Genomic DNA, 19,202 nt, shown 5'->3' with positions numbered 1-19,202 from the left:
TGAAGCTTAATTATGATTTTCGGTATTTCAATCTATGTTTAAGAGATAAGCTCCACTTAGCATCGGTTTATCTTAAGGAATGCTCTGGGTACGGTTTAACGAGTATATCCTAAATAATTATTCAATAGTTATCAATTACACATGCCATATCAATATTGCATTTATGAAGTTATTTATTAATATATTGTTTTAGCTTATAAAATATATTTATTTAATTATTATATATGGATACTTCATCATCAAGTTCAAGTGATGATGAATGTGTAGTTGAATTTGTAAGTAAACTTGGAAGGCCAAGAAAACCTAGAATTTTTCGTAAACGTGCAGATCATTTTATTGAATGGGATGAAAATGAATTTTATAACAGATTTCGTTTAAGTAAACGATGTGTTAATATTGTACTGGATCTTATAGCATTTAAAATTGAATCTCCCACGAATCGGTAAGAAAAATTAAATATTAAAAAAATAATACAATTGATTGGAAATCTTTATTTAGAAATCATGCAGTAACATCGTCGCAAATGATTTTATTCACAATTCGTTTCCTTGCGTCTGGTTGTATGTTAATCACTGCAGGAGATTTTGCAGGAATTCATAAAACAACTGCTGGAAAATATATTTGGAAAGTTTTACAGGCAATAGCTCAATTGAAAAAAAAGTTTTTAATGTTTTCTAATGATCCAGTAGTTCTTCAAAGTATTAAAAAAATTTTTTATTCTATTGCGAAATTCCCAAAAGTTGTTGGTGCATTGGATTGTACACATGTAAAGATACAATCACCTGGTAACATTTTAATGAATAATATAAATAATATTAATGCTTAAATTATTAAAAATACATTTATATAACAGGGGGATCAAATGCAGAGGTATATAGAAACAGAAAGCAGTTTTTTTCATTAAATGTACAGGCAATTTGTGATTCAAATTTAAAATTTCTTGACGTAGTTTCGCTGTGGCAGGGGTCAGCCCATGATTCCCAAATTTTTCAACATTCAAAAATATGCTCACGTTTTGAGAATGGAGAATTTAGGGATAGTATTCTCATGGCAGATAGTGGATATCCTCTCAACAAATATAGCATTACACCACTGTTGAATGTGGAAACTCCAGCAGAAAACTTGTTTAATGAATCACAAATCAGATCAAGAAATCTTATAGAAAGAACGTTTGGTGTGTGGAAAAGAAGATTCCCAATTTTATCTACAGGGATTAGATTAAATATAAGGAAAGCGCAATGTTTAATTATGGTCACAGCTATTTTACATGATATTGCAACAATAGAAAAAGAACAAGTACTACCTCCATTACCAGTAGAAATTGAAGAAGCCATTAATTTTGTAAATAATGTTCCACATAACCTGGCAAATAACCGTATTAATAATGTTAATAATAATAACATTAGAGATCCATATATACGTTACTTTGAAAATTTATTGTAAATATTACAATAACACAAGTCAAAACTAATACAAGTAAACAAAGTAAAATATTAAAATATATAATAATAATAATAATACATTTTAAATAATAATTAACAAAAATTTAAAATTAGGTATCACATGAGTAATTAAATTTGTATAAATAATAATATTTTAATAAACATATAAATAGGTAGTAAGTATTGTAATAGCACTAAAAAAAAATTTTAAAAATATATGTATAGTACAAATTATTTGTAAGTTAGCAATAATTTGCTACCTATTTAATTACTATAAAATATTAAAATATATAATAATAATAAACTTCAAAGACTAAACATTAATAACAATCACATAATTAAATTAATTTACCTATCACAGCTGTGTCATATACTTTTTTCTTTTTGGTATTAAATTTATTTATTCAATATTTGATTTAAATTATTCATTTTTATTTACTTAGCTAATATTTTAATAATAACAACATAAACTATTTAATTAACAATATATATATAATGTATTAAAAACAAAATAACTAGAAACTTTTAAACTTTTTACTTTGTATTATTTTAATACATTTGTTAATATATAAAATATGAAATAAAGCCAAATTAACCTAACATAACTTAATTTATTGATTCTAATATTCTTTTTTTAATTTGTAGCTCAACTTGCAGTATTTCTATTTCAATAGCATGTTTTTCTTTCATTTGCTAAATTTCTAGCTGAATTTTGGCTTTATTTAGAGAGGCAATACCTAATTTTTCATCTGCAAGGTTGCACCATTTTTTATTTGTGGTTGTACCAGTATACTTTTTGGTTTTTCATTAATAGTATCATGGTCCTATAAAAAATAGATAATTAATAATAAAATGTGATATTATAATATGATATCTATATAAAAATGTGTACTGTACCTAACTTATTAAAATAACAGTACATTTTTTTGTTGAGTTTTTAAATTTTTAAGATTTTAAAATATTTTTATTATAATATACTTAATCAAATACAGATTGTAAGTACCTATACCTTAAAAACATTAAACCACAAACATTCTGTACTTACTACTTAGGTATTATATTAAGTTATGTCTTATTATATTAGTAAAACAATTATAAAGGCTTAATTACCTGTGAAAGATCTGAAGATGCAGGTATATTTATGATTAATGGTTCAGATACTTTAGTTTTCAATAACGCTGGAGAATAATCGTTCCGATTTTGCTTTCCAGGATAACTTGACATTGAATCAAAAACTGTTTCTGAAGTTGACTGTTTGTTAATAACATTTTCATTTTCCTTATCATTATCATTACCATTGTCTTAAAAATATATATATTTAAAATATAATATGTCTATTAAATGTAAGCATTAAAGCATACAATATAACTAACCAGATTCATCAGTTAAATCGCAATCTAATTCTGCATCATTTCCGGTTGCTTGAATATTAATAAGGTCAAGAGTTTCTATTTCAGACTATAAATGATAGAATTTTTGGCTGGTCCACCTCCAGTCCCTTTTAAATATGATTTTTCAGAAGTCACTTTTTGTTTCAGTTTTTTTTAAATTTTCCCATTTCTTTTTCAAAATATTTACAGGACGGTGTTCAAGTGATCTATTGATGCTATTGAATTCATTAGCTAAGTCGTCCCAACTTGATTGCTTCTGTTTCCAAGTCAATGAATCAGATTTCTTACACTCAATTTTATTCCATCGTTTATGTACTAATGTTTGTAAAAGCTCTACTTCATCAACAGTAAAATTTGCACTTCTTTTGGCCATTTTAAGTAACAAACTAAAAATCTATTATGATTAAATATTTAATAAATTTAATTCTTTACAATTTTTAACTTCCTTTTTATTCACTAAATTAAATTTTATTATAAGTCAATAGGTATTTTTTATAAGTATAAGTATAATACCATTAATACCAAAGGTGGGACGTGGGTACGGGCTACAACTAAATAAGGAAAAATTGAAAATTGAAACTTCAATTAATGAGTTAATACGATGATAAGTGATAACAATGATAACATGCTAATTTGTCATGGAACAATATACAATGTATAGTTTTTTTGAAGCTTAGCTAAGTGTAAGATTGAAATGAATTGAACTACATGTTTACCTTTAAGGTTCACCTTAATCGTGGATTTTGGTTTAACTTAAGCCTAGGATAAACCACTATTGAAATACCGGCCCTTAGTGTTACCTGCACGTGTTATATTTACGTCAGATTTTTGTCAACTCAATAAAATAACTGATTAAGTCATAATAATTTTAATTAGAAATGATATACAGAATACAAACCTTGCATGAATTTCAGGTGTATTGTCGTTATACGAACTACCTCGTTCCCACATTGCATAATCTGGCGTTCTGTACGCACGTTCTATATAGTATACTAAATTTTGCACAAATGCAACTTCGTCTTTCGTATAAATTATTTGCAACCCTGATGTAGTCATTTGGACCAAGTATATGAGATACAACGATACAGCATCAATCTGTATAAAAATTAGCAATTTAAATTGTACAATATAGATGGCTAGGTAAATTTCAAGTTTCCCATATTATACATAAACATAAACATAATATAATATGTGTACCTATTTATAATATACAATGTATATCTACTATACAAGGTTAATGTTATGTTCTAAAATCTATTTAATTATTCACGTTTCTATACAAATGTAAATAAAAACAGTATTTAATTCAAAGCTTGATCAACTGCATTTATGATTTTATTATTTCAGATTCAGAAGGTTAAAATTGAATGGTAAATCAAATTACAACATAATTATAATGATCAATATATTTGGTATATATCATAATATTTACTAAACATTTGTTTCACTTAATTTAATTTATCCATGATATACAGCATCGGTTAACTTATCAAATCATCTGATGAATCGAATCGTGAAAAAAATACAATAATACTAGCATATTACCTACATAATATTATGTACCTACCTGAACTTTTAAAATATGCTATTTTCAATCGTCATAAATAAATTGTAATTAGAAAAATGTATTAACCTAGAATCTGCAACAGTGTTCGCCTAACCTTTTTACTACAATTTATTATCATACCAAAATGGTAAAATGTAAAATATTATTAGATTCATCGTGTTTACTGTACAATTTCTATCGAATTATTATCATCAAATAATTAAAAATATACCTAAGAAATTAATAAATGCAACTCACGCACCATCCGTTATAATTAATATACATTAAAAATCTATATTCTGTATATATGCATTATTACCCAATACCATACAACAATATGCATTAATAATGTATTATTTATTTAAAATATGTTGTAGGTACTCAAGCTGGCCCCCCTGATGCAAAATTTCCGATGACACTACTTCAGGTCGCAGGTGTAAATAGAAGCAATGATTCTTATAAATACGATAATGAATAAATTATGATACATTAAATCTTTATGTTATTCTGATGAATTAAAAAAAGGAAATTAATAATTGTATACACATTTACAAACATTATCTTACGTCACTAGAGAGTTAATAGTTCTTCATAAATTTAAATATGAATTTAAATTAACAAGGTCCAATTTTCTCTAGGTACCTGTAAATGAGGATATCCGTCACCTGAGTGAACAATATCACCATTTGCTAAATCAAATTTTGAGTGTAATGCAAATTTATTGCATTGATGTTTTTTGAAACATTCTATCAGATCCGCTTGTCTGATCCAGCACGCCAATATTCCTCTCATGCATTTCACCGCAGACTGACCCAACTCATAAGATTTCCCTCTGTCATCGTCTATTCGCCTGTATATATGTACAAATAAAAAATACATCAAATTGACAGTACCTTATATTAGCCCCAATTATTTTAATGAAAAAATGTATTGGTCTAAATACTTGACGTAATTTTATTTTTATACGTTCAATGCAGCCATAATATATTAAGTTAGGTTAGGTTACTAAATATAAATTAACTAAACATAATTACTTATTAGTTTATTACCAAACATGATGATTGATAATATACACCAATTATGAAAATATTTTGCTTCATGATACATCTTAAATAAAATATTGGATAAATATATTACCTATACGCTTGAAATAAACTCCAAATTGCAGCAGCACAATAAACGCTATCTCTTACGCTGGCCACTTTTTCGTCATCCGATAATACTGGAAATAGACCAGTTATTGCACTTTGATATCTCAAAAGTTGCCTCTTCACTGAAAATTAAATAATTTTATCTTATTATTATTTATGTATTTTAAATGCCACTGAATGTGAGCAGTCCTTAAAAGGGTGAATAATGAGCTTAAATAAATATAGAATATAGATACTATATCAATGTAATTATAACGAAAAACTGAATATTTAATAAACTGTTATAAATTATTGGCATATTAGAATATATTATGTAAAATTTCTTTTATTTACCTAAAGTTTTTACTATCATTATGTTTTAGTATTTATAATTTATAATTATATTATTATTATTATTATTTTAAAACATTTTAGCATACCTACGTGCATTATTATTTAGTATACCTATAAGATTTAGTCTTCAAAAATGTTAGACTGATATTAAGCTATTTTTGTTAAAAACCTGTTTACACCATTTAACATGGTACGTATTAAGTTAGATTTTCAGCTGTATTGATTTTACAATCGTTTTTAGGGTTTAATATTTAATTTTTTTTTTATGATGACTGAGGGACAACAATGCAAAACATTTGCCACAATTGCCATAACTATATATAACAATGAAGTTATACCTAGGTAAATAAATTTTGATAATAAAAACAATAGAAAATCGAATAGAAAGGTATGATTTTTCCAATACGTACATACTATTTCTCGTGGTAAATTGATCTTGAATCGTGTCAAAAGAAATATTTCAAAATTTCATCGAAAAACAATATTTTACATGCTATTTATTTTAGTAATGATTGAACAAATTAAGCAAAACGTAATATTTCCAAGTGTTAACAATGTAGATGAAATTTAAATTATTTACCTAGTATAAAGTAGTATTTCATTATTTAACGGAGATTAATTTGAGATTCTGTAATAATATTTTATTTACTAGATGGTGCAACTGATGAAATTCGGTTTTTGTTTTGGTGTTGAATGCATTAGAAATCTTTCTCCAAGAGCTTGCATCATGTAATAACCAAGGTTGTTTCTGGGGGTGGTCCAGGGTGCCTGGGCCGACCCCCCCCCCCCCCCCCCCGAAATTTCCTTAATATTTTACCTTCTTTATTATATTTAAAATAATTATTTATTTTTAATACCAACTTGAAATATTTTCTGTCAAAAATGACTTAAGCTCCAATTAAATTTACCATTGACTATTTTTAGTTTTATATCATAATATTATCTCATGAAAATATTATTATAGTGTCTAATAATAATAATCACAGACTTCTATACTCGCGCGTATTATATAGAAATTTGACGTCTATATTAATAATAGATTGTTTATTATTGATGGACAACGACCGCTGTCGATGCCGGTCGGGGGTCAGCGACGATTAACAACAGTACTTAACGACAGTATTTAATTTGTGTAAATTATAAATATATTATTATTTATCATACCATTTTGTCATCTGCAAGTCTATGAAAAACATGTCAAATCATTTTCTAAATTCAATATTTATAAATATTATTTATCATAATGAGTAAACGAGAAACAAAAATGTACTATCAAATTATTTTTCTAAACTTCCAAAGGTACGTTCTACGTTATATTATTTCATTATATTTTATGAATATTAATAATTTAACTATACCAAGTTTTTTTTCCAAACATTTATTGTATAAAAGGTTTTTTTTCTATTTTCAAAGCGGGCCAAGTTGGAGTAGGTCAAAATTTGGATTTATGCATAATTCGTGCAAAAAAAAAAAATAATTAATTAAATGTATTAAATAAATATATAGTACGAATTCTTTGAAGTTTTGCCATCATGTTCTAAACATGATTCTATTTGTCTCAAAAATGCAGTCAAAGTTGCCGCCTTGATTGAGTCCTCACTTAAAGTATCACATACTGTCTTTTTTGGTTTTTAAGTCCTGAAGATTGACAGATGGATCTGCATAAACCGCAATCTTCAAATATCCCCATAAAAAAATCCAATGGCGATAAACCTAGACATGTGATATTTTAAGTGAGGACCAAATATCAAGGTGACAACTTCGACTGAATTTTTGAGACAACTGGAATCATGTTTAGAATATTATGGCAAAAACTTTGAACAAGTCATACGATAAATTTTATTTTTTATTATAATATTAATATTACTATTATTATTATCACTATTTTTTGGCAAATTTAATTAATACAGTTGACGAAATATCATACACTAAAAATATTGTTTAATTATTCACACTTATTTTATTATTTCCAGTGGTTATAATTGAAAACATCATTAAACACGAGTTATGCATTAATGCAAATTTTGACCTACTATAATTTGGACAGTTTTTAAAATAGAAAAAATTTTTTTATACAATTAATTTAAAAAAGAAATACTCTATCCTAATCTGCAGAAAATAATTTGGGATGCCATCTAAAAAAGTAAGTTGTATTGCGCATGTGAGTACCGAGAGAGCTAAAAATTTGAAATCGGTCTGAAAATATGTACTCCCTATCATATCCCGAAAACCCCATTTAAATACAAGGTCACCCAGCTGAGATATTCAGTGGTAGCTAATATCGTGATCACACTGCAATATACCGGTGTAGGTGCCAAAACTTTAATATTATTATAACAAAATATTATGGTATATTTCTATGAGTCGATATCAATGTCTTCGAATAATTTAACAGTTTATCTTTAGTTTTATCTTCCATTTTCATTAATATAGATGAGATTTCAAGTAGTTTTATAGGTATGGACGGCATATCTGTTGTAATTAGATTTACGCACTGTCAAACTGAAAGGTGTTGTGACGTTAAAATGGAATTTGATTTAATTACTTTTTTTTCATATACCTATATTATGAATTGTAATATGAGTCATTTGTTTGCTAATTTGAAAAAATTATGCCTGCCCCTGAATAACGCTTTAAACAAACTGCTGTTTTCATAATCTTCGTGTAGTGAGGATGTATAAAATAATGAGTTTTTACAATTTCTTCTCATCATCACTTTTATTGAATAGCATTTAATAATCCATAAGCTGCCACTAACCTTTGACTTAATACACCATGATCAGCTATATTAAATATATACCTACCTATATATATATATATATATATATATATATATATATATCATATAATTACCTTTATTATAGATATTACCGCCACCGTATAAAAACCGTAACAATAAGATAAATAAAGTGTACAATGTACAATAATACAAAAATTATAATTTCTTAGTTCATAATTGTGATTATGTAAGTAACGAGAAACCTATAAACTGTAATAATTATTAAACGCATATATTATTTAATATTAATGTATTGATGATTTAAAGTTTAAATGTTTTCAGTCGAGATTTTTTGAACACAACGACGTATCCTAAAAACTACATAAATCAGTGTTTTTATGGAATTGATATTCTCGATAAATTATTCAATTTGTACTGTCAAAGACTGCGACAACTAAGAAACGAAATTATCACCACATAAAAAGGAGAATTTTGTCAGTGCAATATCGTTTTTATTTTTTCGATATCACTTATACAAAAAAAATTCTTATTGTTTTATAATACATTAATTTTGTGTTTTTTAAGCATGAATAACTTTTTTTTTAGTTCTGATATCGAAAAAATAAAAACAATATTACACAGACAAAATTCTCCTCTTTATGTGGTGAAAATTTCGTTTCTTAGTTATAACTGTAGCTTTCTCGGTTCTTTCCCGCGCGAAACAGTTTTTTCAATGTTACGCACTTGTAATACCGAGACAACACATGCGGGTATAGCGTTCTCTTAATCTGTAGGAATAGCTGATCCTTGATTATAAGTAAAAAATATCATTTATATCCTTAGAATTTATGTCCTCTGAAACCAAACCTAACCAGTTTTCAAAGTGGTTCGTAGTCTTAAAAAGATTGAGAAACACTGTTATACGCCATTAGTAGGTACCAAATAGGTGGTATTCCGTCATTTTGTCAATCCGTCGCGGTCATTTCGTCGCATGTATATTGAAATCTTTAATTATATTAATGTGTTTAATTCAAAATATAATATATTATATCATAATTTGTATATATTAACGCACATATTAAATTAAAATCGATAAAAATGTATTTTTTAGGTAGAAAATCTTGAAAATTTAATACATGGCTCTTTACATATTGTTACAATAGCAGTTGAAAAATAAAATAAATTCAGTCACAATTTTTTTTTTTATAAGCATTCAAATTTTGGATTTTGACAAAATACGTAAACATCACAAAAATTCGCAAATTGTTTTAAGCTAGAAATTCATAAAAAAATTTCTTTTTAAATCTAAGATTTTAAAATGTAATACAAGATTCCTTACAAATTTGTCAATCTTTATCACAAAAAAAATGTCCACTGGAAATTCAAATTAAAGTTTTATTAGTATTTGAATTTCAAATATTGACAAAAATTCGTCAAAACCGCATGAATATTTGCGAATTATTTTGTAGTTCAATATAATATTAATATTGTTTGTATTTATATCTAAGGTTATAAAATTCAACACTAAGTTTTCCATAAGTTTTGCTTCAAATAGCTATAGAGAAAATTTGAAGCGTCATTATAGGAAAAATATTTTGAGCGTTTGAGTTTTAAATTCTTATGAAATCGCGTAATGATAACGATTTATCCTCAAACCAAGTATATGTATATCTATGATAATATAAGGTTATTATGAATTATGATAATTACATGCAATGTTTTTGGAAAAATTGATTAACCATGCCTTATGCAAAATGCGTCCTAATTGAAAAATAAAATATTTGTTTCAAAATAGAATATATATGACAATATTTAAATATAATATATTATCCTAGACTGACATGTACAGCAGAGCGATACTCACTAACCCGCTTTTTGATTTTTATGAATTTAAAATATTTTATTTAGATTATTATTATTATTATTATTTTGATTGAATTTAATTTTACATTTTATAAATAAAATATATATAATAAACTAAAATGACTGATAATATGTAAAACCATTATTATTATTTAGAATATATATCTATATAAATATATGCGATAAAATGACGCATGACCAATTAATGTAGCATGCGTTGATGTTACACGCGACGAAATGTCGTATGCGTCCAATTGACGTGCGACAAAATTACTGCGATGAAATGACGTATATCTCATATAGGTATTACTCATTATTGAGTTTATTATTTTGGGTGTACGAATCAAATAATATATTTCCATTTATTATGTAATAATAAATAAATAGGTACGAGAGAGTGATTAAGGTACACAACGCACGTGTGTTAGGTATATTCAGTTATATAAATAATTAGTTATCAACTGCAATATTATTATACTTAGGTCATAAGAACATAATAATATTATACAATAAGCGTGTATACGAAAGCAAACATCATAACTAGGGCTCAATGGTTATTATTTTGTATCCGCGGTATAATTATAGCCTATATAGGTATCATATCAAAGCAGTGAGTTATGAGTAAATACTAAATAGTAATAGTGCTATAAATACGTATTCTGTCTATACTTATACGTAATATTATGAGGCTCCGAGCTTAGAAGTCGATGAAGCCAAACTAGTGTTTATAATAAACTTTAGATAATATGAATATAGCCAATAGCCAATACCCAATAGGTAATAAGTATAGTGAATATTAAATGCAAACTGACAAAATTCCAAGTATTGTAGACATAAAGTACTCGTCCAATCTTAACATGATTATGGTTCGGGACTTCTTGCATTTGCATGTTTTTTTTGTAGTGGTCCTAGTCTTTTATTAAGTCAGTTATAAATTTATTTTATGAAATGACGAAATTAAATACTAAGTTTGAATTTGCATATTTTCGCTATCTCGTCATATTTTAAGAAAATCGCATATTTGAGCAATTTTTGGTACCTATATTTGGGCATATTTCAAATTTATATATTTTTATAAACGTAAGATTGTTGGGAAAAATCATAATTGGGTGGTCGTAGTCTATCATATCTAACACGTACGTTTGTTTACGATGATAATCTCTTTATCGCTTAATAATCAACCTTTTTATCGACAATTATTGTATAGTTGTGGTAAAACTTAATGAATCCTATACTCCTACAGATTTATCATAAAACAAATATAAATTCAAACTCTCCCAAGTAATTATTAGTTATATTAGCCGAGTATGAATAGTACCAGAGGTATTCAAACATTTCCAGCACGCAGCTCTTTTGGGTGTTCAGAATATTTTTACGGCTCCAAAATTATTATGAAAAAATTGAAACAACACACAGATACAATTTGGGAAACATGTTAAATGGGTGATGATAATAACAGTGAATTTAGTATTAGAAATAAAACTTTAAATAGTCGAATCGTAAGGTGTGACGTTTTCATATCCATAATGATTGCAAATAATATTTATAATAATTATACAAGACCTAGGTATGATGTTGGTTTTCGGTGCTTTGATGCGCCTCCCTTTTCAAACTCTCACGCGCCCCTGAGAGCCGCGACGCACAGTTTGAATACCTCTGAATTGTACAATACTACAATGAAATGAAAAGCAGTACGTGTTCGTTCGTTGGTCATATCATCACTCTTACATTAGTTCTGATGTCATGAAGACGATACAGATAAGTACCTAATCCGCGCGTATAAAAAATATTTTTACCTAGGTACCTAATTTTAAGATTTTTATTTTTAATTTTTATAATAGTAATTAATAAATAATAATATACTTTATGTGTTTTTTTAAAAACAAAATAAAAAATTAGCTGCATATTTTGACGATTTTTACTGCATATTTCGATAATTTTAAGTGCAAGAAGTCCCGAACCCTAGTAATGATTATCATATCATCAATACGGAAACATGTAATTCCAATAACTACCATGACAAATGCGATAGGTTACGTCCTGGTGAATAAATTATGAGGTGTACAGAACTGCGAATATTGAATTTTCATATTGATGAATTTCGTTTTGAATTCAAAAAAAATAAAATTAATTTGATTCTAGACATTATAAGTATGCCATTCTAATTACCAAATATACAACTAATGAACTAAAGTTTGTTATTTAGAAATACGTTTGTAACTTTGTAAGACGGGACAACAAACGCATGAGCGCATGGATAGTGTTAAGCCAGTAACATCACAAATCACAACTATTCATTATGGTAATTTAATTATATTAGCTAGGTAAGTATATATGATCAAAGATTAAGATAAGAAATATAATTATATTTTCCTACAGGCCTACACAGTTATAAACTTGTCATTTCATTAATTACCTTAAATTATTTAAATTTGTTTATTTTCTTCGTTATAGATAATCGAATTTGTTTTCAGCTATCCCAATCATGTATGGTGATCAGTTACCTACCTATGTATTTTTTATATTAAATTGTGTGTTTGATAAAAAATATAATAGTACCTACCTATAATAGTTTTATTAGTATTTTATTTGAATAAAAAATAAATTGTTTTGTTTATACAATGATGTTAAACGTTATTATAATATTATTAATAATATGTAAAAATACCTACTGAAATGTTTAAGTAGGTACCGAATTTTCTTACAGAATTGTAGGTGCCTACTAACAAATGAAATAAAATCATATTGTGTGCAATAAGCCAATAACTGTTTATGGACGAGGGGGTCATAAGGTATAATAGGTGATAAGTGTAATACGTAGTTCTGGCACAACAAAATTAAGTGCCTAAACAGTTTACCAAAACAGAAATGTTCTGCCCACAGCATTTATAATATATGAATACAATATGATGTATCAATACATACGAGTATTAAGCATAAGCCATATCATAATAAATGTGATTCGATATTAACATTTGACTTATTGCATAACAAATCGTCAGTGGGCTCGCGACGGTGGGTAAGCGGAAGGGGAGGGGGTTCATCTTACCAATGCCGTAGTAGATGTCCAAGTGTTTGACGGTCTCCTCGTAATTGGATATCTTCAGGTGCAACTCGACGTCGGTGTCGACGAAACTCGTATTTTTAGCGCTCATCATCGCGAGCACCGGCCGCGCAGTTATCTACAGCAAATGACGCACAGCCAGCACACGACTCACCGCGACTGAACGTCGTCGAACACTATATTGTACGAGATAATACGTATTATGACTAACCGCAACACTATTACTGATGTTATTGAGATATACTAAAGTAACATTGTTATCGCTGAAACAACATAAACGGATATAATAATAATAATATGTTCTAATCGTCGTTGGAAACGTCGAACTAGCTCGAAAGTGAGAATCAGAGCAAGATGTGCGCGCGATGCCGACGACGGGTCAGCTGTTACTGAACGTAGTTAACGTACGGCACAACGGCGTGTGTGCTTCGTACTACGTCGGTTTTACGCACAAACGTACAAAATGTTTATTATTATTTATTATTATTACTATTACTATTTTCGTGCAACGTAGCATATTGTGTGCTTGTGCGAACGCGCGCGCTGTAGTGGTATACGGCACGTTCCCAAAATACACAGCGGAATCAGCGGACGAACGGACGGCCAGTTTAAAATGAGATTCGATGATATATAGTGTACACTGTACTGTATCATAGGCGTGCGCAGGGGGTATGCAGGGTATGCAGCTGCATACCCTGAAGCTCTTTGAAAATCGACACAAGAAAAAAACCTTTTATGCACAAGAAAAATAATTAGTACGTACCTATATTAAAATATTTATAATGATAAAAAATTATTTAAAAAAAATGATAGAAATGATATCAGACTAACGGCAGTGACAACGTTTGATTCACGTATTAAAATCATAATAGGGTGATTGTTATGCTAACTTCCGTCTGACGTATACCTATGGCCGGGTGCTATTAGTAAATTGAAATATCTAGTTATTAATTATTATTTTATTAACTATCAAGTATTTGTGTAATACATACTTTTTATATTTTGTCATACTATATGTTACAATATTTTTTTAATTAAACAGTAAGTCTTTTCAACATTTGTGTATTGTGTAAGTGTATAAATTATTAGAATTTTACATTCTTAAAATAACTTTTAGGGCACGCCAGTGGCAGTCTTTTGCATACCCTGAAAAAGAGGCCTGAGCACGCCTATGTACTGTATATGCCGTTAAACATAATAATTCCGGAAAAAAATATGCTCCTTCATCATTACCTACTCAACTCAATTATTCATGAAAAACGCTTAAACTAAACCGAACATATTCCTGATTGGCTAGCGGCTAGCTCCAAGTTGGAACTTCCGGCTATAATTAAGATTAGTTAGACACTACAATTTTAAATAATTTTGTATTTATTCTCTCTAATTTATTACAAACATATTTAGTATTAATGTAGACATGTAGCATACTAATATGAATTTTAGTTTTAGACTTTAGAAATTTCCTTTAGAAATACTATAGCTTCCAAAAAATTAAAAACTCAACAATATAATATTAGACAAGTTAATCCATCAATATTCAATACTAAATTCGGGCATCAAGATAAATAGTTTAAATTTGGGAATTATGAATATCTGCATATATAACTATACCTACTATTGAACATTGTACTGACTGTGACTTGGCTATTATTACCAAATCTTAAGTCCTGAAAAGTAATTCAAAATTTAAATTGTAAATAATTAATAAATTAATGTCCATTGTAAAATATTAAAAGAGTACAAAGAAGATATATATGTATAGTACATACTATGTGTATACTATATTAGTAATACTATGTGTAATACCTATATATTATTATATATTATGTATTATACTTGAAAGCATCTCAGAAATCAGAACTATATTTCATATAATCATACGTGTAAGTACCTACCTAGAATGTCCTAGATGTACAAAAAAAGATATCTCAATAATTTCCCTGTACGGCTTTTTTGTGAACTTTAATTTTGAAATCGAACCTACCTATATGGTTACAACGTGTCATGATCTATCTAAAAAAGATTAAGTGATCAAAATTATTGTGTAATTATATACCTACGTATTATGACGCATCATTATTTATTAAATTGCATTAAGATATAAGAAAATTAATTGAATAATATATTACAGTACACTATCATCAGCTCTATACATAAAAATTATCAATATATTAATTAATAATATACGAGTACACCAACTATCATACCTAGTAAATAATTCATTATTATATAATAATGTCTCACACACAACACGCACATACACATGTATGATGGATGAGTAATGCTACAATATATACGGTTTGATCATGATTCATGAACAAAGGAGACATCTCGTACCATCATCTATATATACACCCATCATATTACGCACACAAAACGGGGCTCAGACGCTTATTAAATGACAATCAATTTCAATTCTTATTGTACATTTTTATATTTGTGTTCTTTTAAAAATAACAATTAACGAATAATAACACAATGCAAATGTAATTTACAACACGTTAAAATATTATTTAAATATACCTCTCCTGATTAATATTCAGTATTTGTTAAGTTGAATCACACAAGATATTTCTGGATAGCAAGTTCTACGAAAGGAAAGTAAAGATTTGTTCAAAACTCTTCGCTTATTGTTCTACCTCAATTTAATTTTTAAACTAAAAGATTTAAAACAAAAAAATTCCGTACTCAACTCTCCTTTTAAATAATACAATTAGTGATAATATTTAAGTGCTAAGTTAAAGGTATAAATGTATAATATACCAAAAAATTATATTTAACTACATTTTTTTGCAGGTGATGATAGTCCTAAATTAAAACTTCGTCATTTCATATTTTTTTATTATCTTACTATTCATTTCATCATCCATCTTAAGAGGACGCCACACCCGCATGTGTTGTCTCCGTCGTACAAGTACGTAGCATAACAAATTTTACGCTCAGCAGATCACGTTTATCTCCGTAAATTTAAAATTTAGAGTGAATTGACCTATTATAAAAATTAAAGGCAAGATTATAACCGAGGGCATCTCATAGGCTTTTTATTTTAATTTTAAACCGAGTTAAGATTATTTTTAGATATAAAAATAATTTACAATTTTAAAATAGTCATAACTCAGTTTAAAATTAAAATACCTATAATAAAAAGCCTATGAGATGCCCTCGGTAATAATCTTGCCGATCTAAGATTAATCGCCATAAGAATAGTGACGTATCTAGTGATTATTTTAAGTTTTTTTCGGGGAGAGGGGGGAATAAAAAATAAATAAATAAATGTACATCAATATTACAGACATCTACTGTTCTACAGTGGAAAACACAGGCTAAAACAAAGAGCGCAACTACGGTGCTAGAGAGGACAAATTTCCTCCAGGTCCCCTGAATGTCCCCCTTCTGAATTCATAATTATCTAGTGTCTATTACATAATAGTTTATATACGGGGGTAGAATATATAGGTGATAAAAGTGATAAAATATAATATTCTGAAATCACTTTGAATTCGTCATGTGCTTGTTTATAAGCCTTTCGACAATCGCCCTACATTTTCAAATGTCGATACTATTATCTTTAATTAAAATTTTAAAGTCATACTAGAATTACACGATTTAATACTAAGAGAACGCTACCATGCATTTGTTGTCTCTGTCTTACACACGTCCGACGTGACAAATTTTCGTTTATTAGTTTCAAATTTTCAATAGAGTGCGGTGCTGTTAATCTTGATATTAGAGTAAATTGATCTATCATTAAACTTTTTGGTAAGAATATTATCTGTTCAAAAATCTAACGGATAATGGAACACCAATGATAAATTATCGTAATGAATATCAAATTAAGTATAAGAAAACGATTAAGATTGCAACAACGCATTCGATGCGCTGAATTTCAGAACACTATCGCTTGAAAATATGTTGCATTTTAGAACATGTTTTATCATTTCGATGGCAATACGTAGGTATCCACAGCGTTGTATTACCGAAGGCGCAATAACACACATTGTAGGATAAACAAAAAATATTTATAATTATCAGTAAGAAGTAATCCGAATATAGTTATAATATATTTAATTATTTTTGTAAAACTGTTGCAAAAATAAATTACTTTAGGTAAACAAAATAACATAGAGTGTAAAAGAAAGTTTATAATAACAATAAATACGTATATAATTATATAAACACATTATCATTTGGAGTCTTATGAAAAATGAATTGTACAATATTGAATGACAAGTTCAGTCAATATAATAACATTTTTCCCTAGGTTTGATCCATAGAGTAATATTATAATATTATAATATTACTCTGTGGTTTGATCACTACTTCATTAATATTAGTGATCATTAATAGATTTATATTTTACATATATACGTAGCCAAACCTGCCAAACTATATGGATCTATATAATAGATAGAATAGAAGGGGCTAGTATAGGCAAATTCAATGCATTTTTAATATATTTTATAAACAAAAAAACAAAGAAAAATCAAATAATTTTTACAGCTTACAGTAAACTTAAGGAACTAATAAGTATTACCTTCTCAATACCAAACCAAATCCACTTTTTATTATTTCGATAACATGAATAGGTACAATTTAAATTATCAGTTAATTATCATTAGGTGATTTTGTTTTTTTTTCATTTAAATTTTATCATACACCAGATATTAAAAATTGAACACGTTATTATAATGTAAATAATATATTTAAATATAACGTCATTATGTATTTCATTGTATTGCAACATTTAATTATGAAGGTGTTTTATGTAGGCAATCAATATTTTCTAGCGATTTCCTATTTTTCTTGCAAATTACTGCAGATTTAAAATGTTGAGATTTTTCATATTTGGTTGACGTACTAGTTATATTCTTCTATTATTTTTATTTTTATTCAAAACTCAGTTTTTTTAATTTTATTTAGGTATCATGAATTTGGAAAAGCAATCCTATACACACAGCATTATTAAGGGACGCCACACCCGCATGTGTTGTTGTCTCCGTCGTACAAGTGCGTAGTATAGCAAATTTTACGCTCAGCAGATCACGTTTATTTCCGTTAGTTTAAAATTTAGAGTGAATTGACCAATTATAAAAATTAAAGGAAATATTATTGTCTAGGCCCTAGACTCTAGTGCATATCAAGGTCTTTTCATTATATTTTAATTTCGAGATATGGATATAATATTGGAATATTATAAACATATATTATACACCCTATAACCAGTATAACCCATATAATTAAAATGCGAATGGTTAATATTGTTTTAAAATCATATTATCTATGATTAATTATGAATTAATATCATAATTGTATTTCTTCTTAAAAACATATACCCCTCTATTTCAGATTTCTAAAAACACGACAGGCAGTAAACATTAAATACTATTAGGCGCCTAATGTGAATGTGTAACGAGTAATGACTTAATGACTTCAATAATGTATTAAAAAAAAGTAAACTTTTTCTATAATTTTAAAATTAATAAAAAATTAATTGTTTATTTAAAATCTTTTTAAGCTTGCAATCAAAAATAAAATATTGTATATAAAATAATCCATTATTAATTAGGTATTTCATTTGAAGATTCTTTTATTCAATTATTAATAATATTTTAACCGAGTGGTGTTGATTCATGACGTAATAAGATATAATCAAAAAATTAAATCTAAAGATAATGTGAAAGTTCGTTAAAAGT

General features: G+C 27.4%; 2 protein-coding genes and 1 pseudogene across 3 annotated transcripts in view; 1 reads left to right on the top strand and 2 right to left on the bottom strand.

Annotated features, from left to right (window-relative positions):
• Window positions 1-13,914, bottom strand: part of LOC107164533 (putative phosphorylase b kinase regulatory subunit beta) — a 36,328-nt gene extending 22,414 nt beyond the window's left edge. For both annotated transcript variants that reach the window (XM_015512386.2, XM_015512387.2), the window contains exons 1-4: window positions 13,495-13,914; window positions 5,517-5,652; window positions 5,022-5,229; window positions 3,732-3,928 (exon numbers count right to left, since the gene is read on the bottom strand). In XM_015512386.2, coding sequence (XP_015367872.1) covers window positions 3,732-3,928; window positions 5,022-5,229; window positions 5,517-5,652; window positions 13,495-13,603 — 650 coding nt within the window. In that variant the 5' untranslated portion in view covers window positions 13,604-13,914. The remainder of the gene's footprint in view (window positions 1-3,731; window positions 3,929-5,021; window positions 5,230-5,516; window positions 5,653-13,494) is intronic.
• LOC149054479 (uncharacterized) lies at window positions 1,805-3,724 on the bottom strand (annotated as a pseudogene).
• A 2,391-nt stretch (window positions 13,915-16,305) lies between the features above and the next one.
• The window catches only part of LOC107164537 (TBC1 domain family member 20), a 28,368-nt gene continuing 25,471 nt past the window's right edge, over window positions 16,306-19,202 (top strand). Inside the window, exon 1 of the mRNA XM_015512396.2 lies at window positions 16,306-16,423. The gene's annotated coding sequence lies outside the window, so the exon portion shown is untranslated. The remainder of the gene's footprint in view (window positions 16,424-19,202) is intronic.

Source organism: Diuraphis noxia, unplaced genomic scaffold (genome assembly GCF_037042655.1).
Source record: "Diuraphis noxia isolate RWA-SAM2 unplaced genomic scaffold, SU_Dnox_SAM2 contig0006, whole genome shotgun sequence".
In the NCBI taxonomy this organism is placed as follows: Eukaryota; Metazoa; Arthropoda; class Insecta; order Hemiptera; family Aphididae; genus Diuraphis; species Diuraphis noxia.
This window is presented reverse-complemented; position numbering and strand designations above follow the sequence as displayed.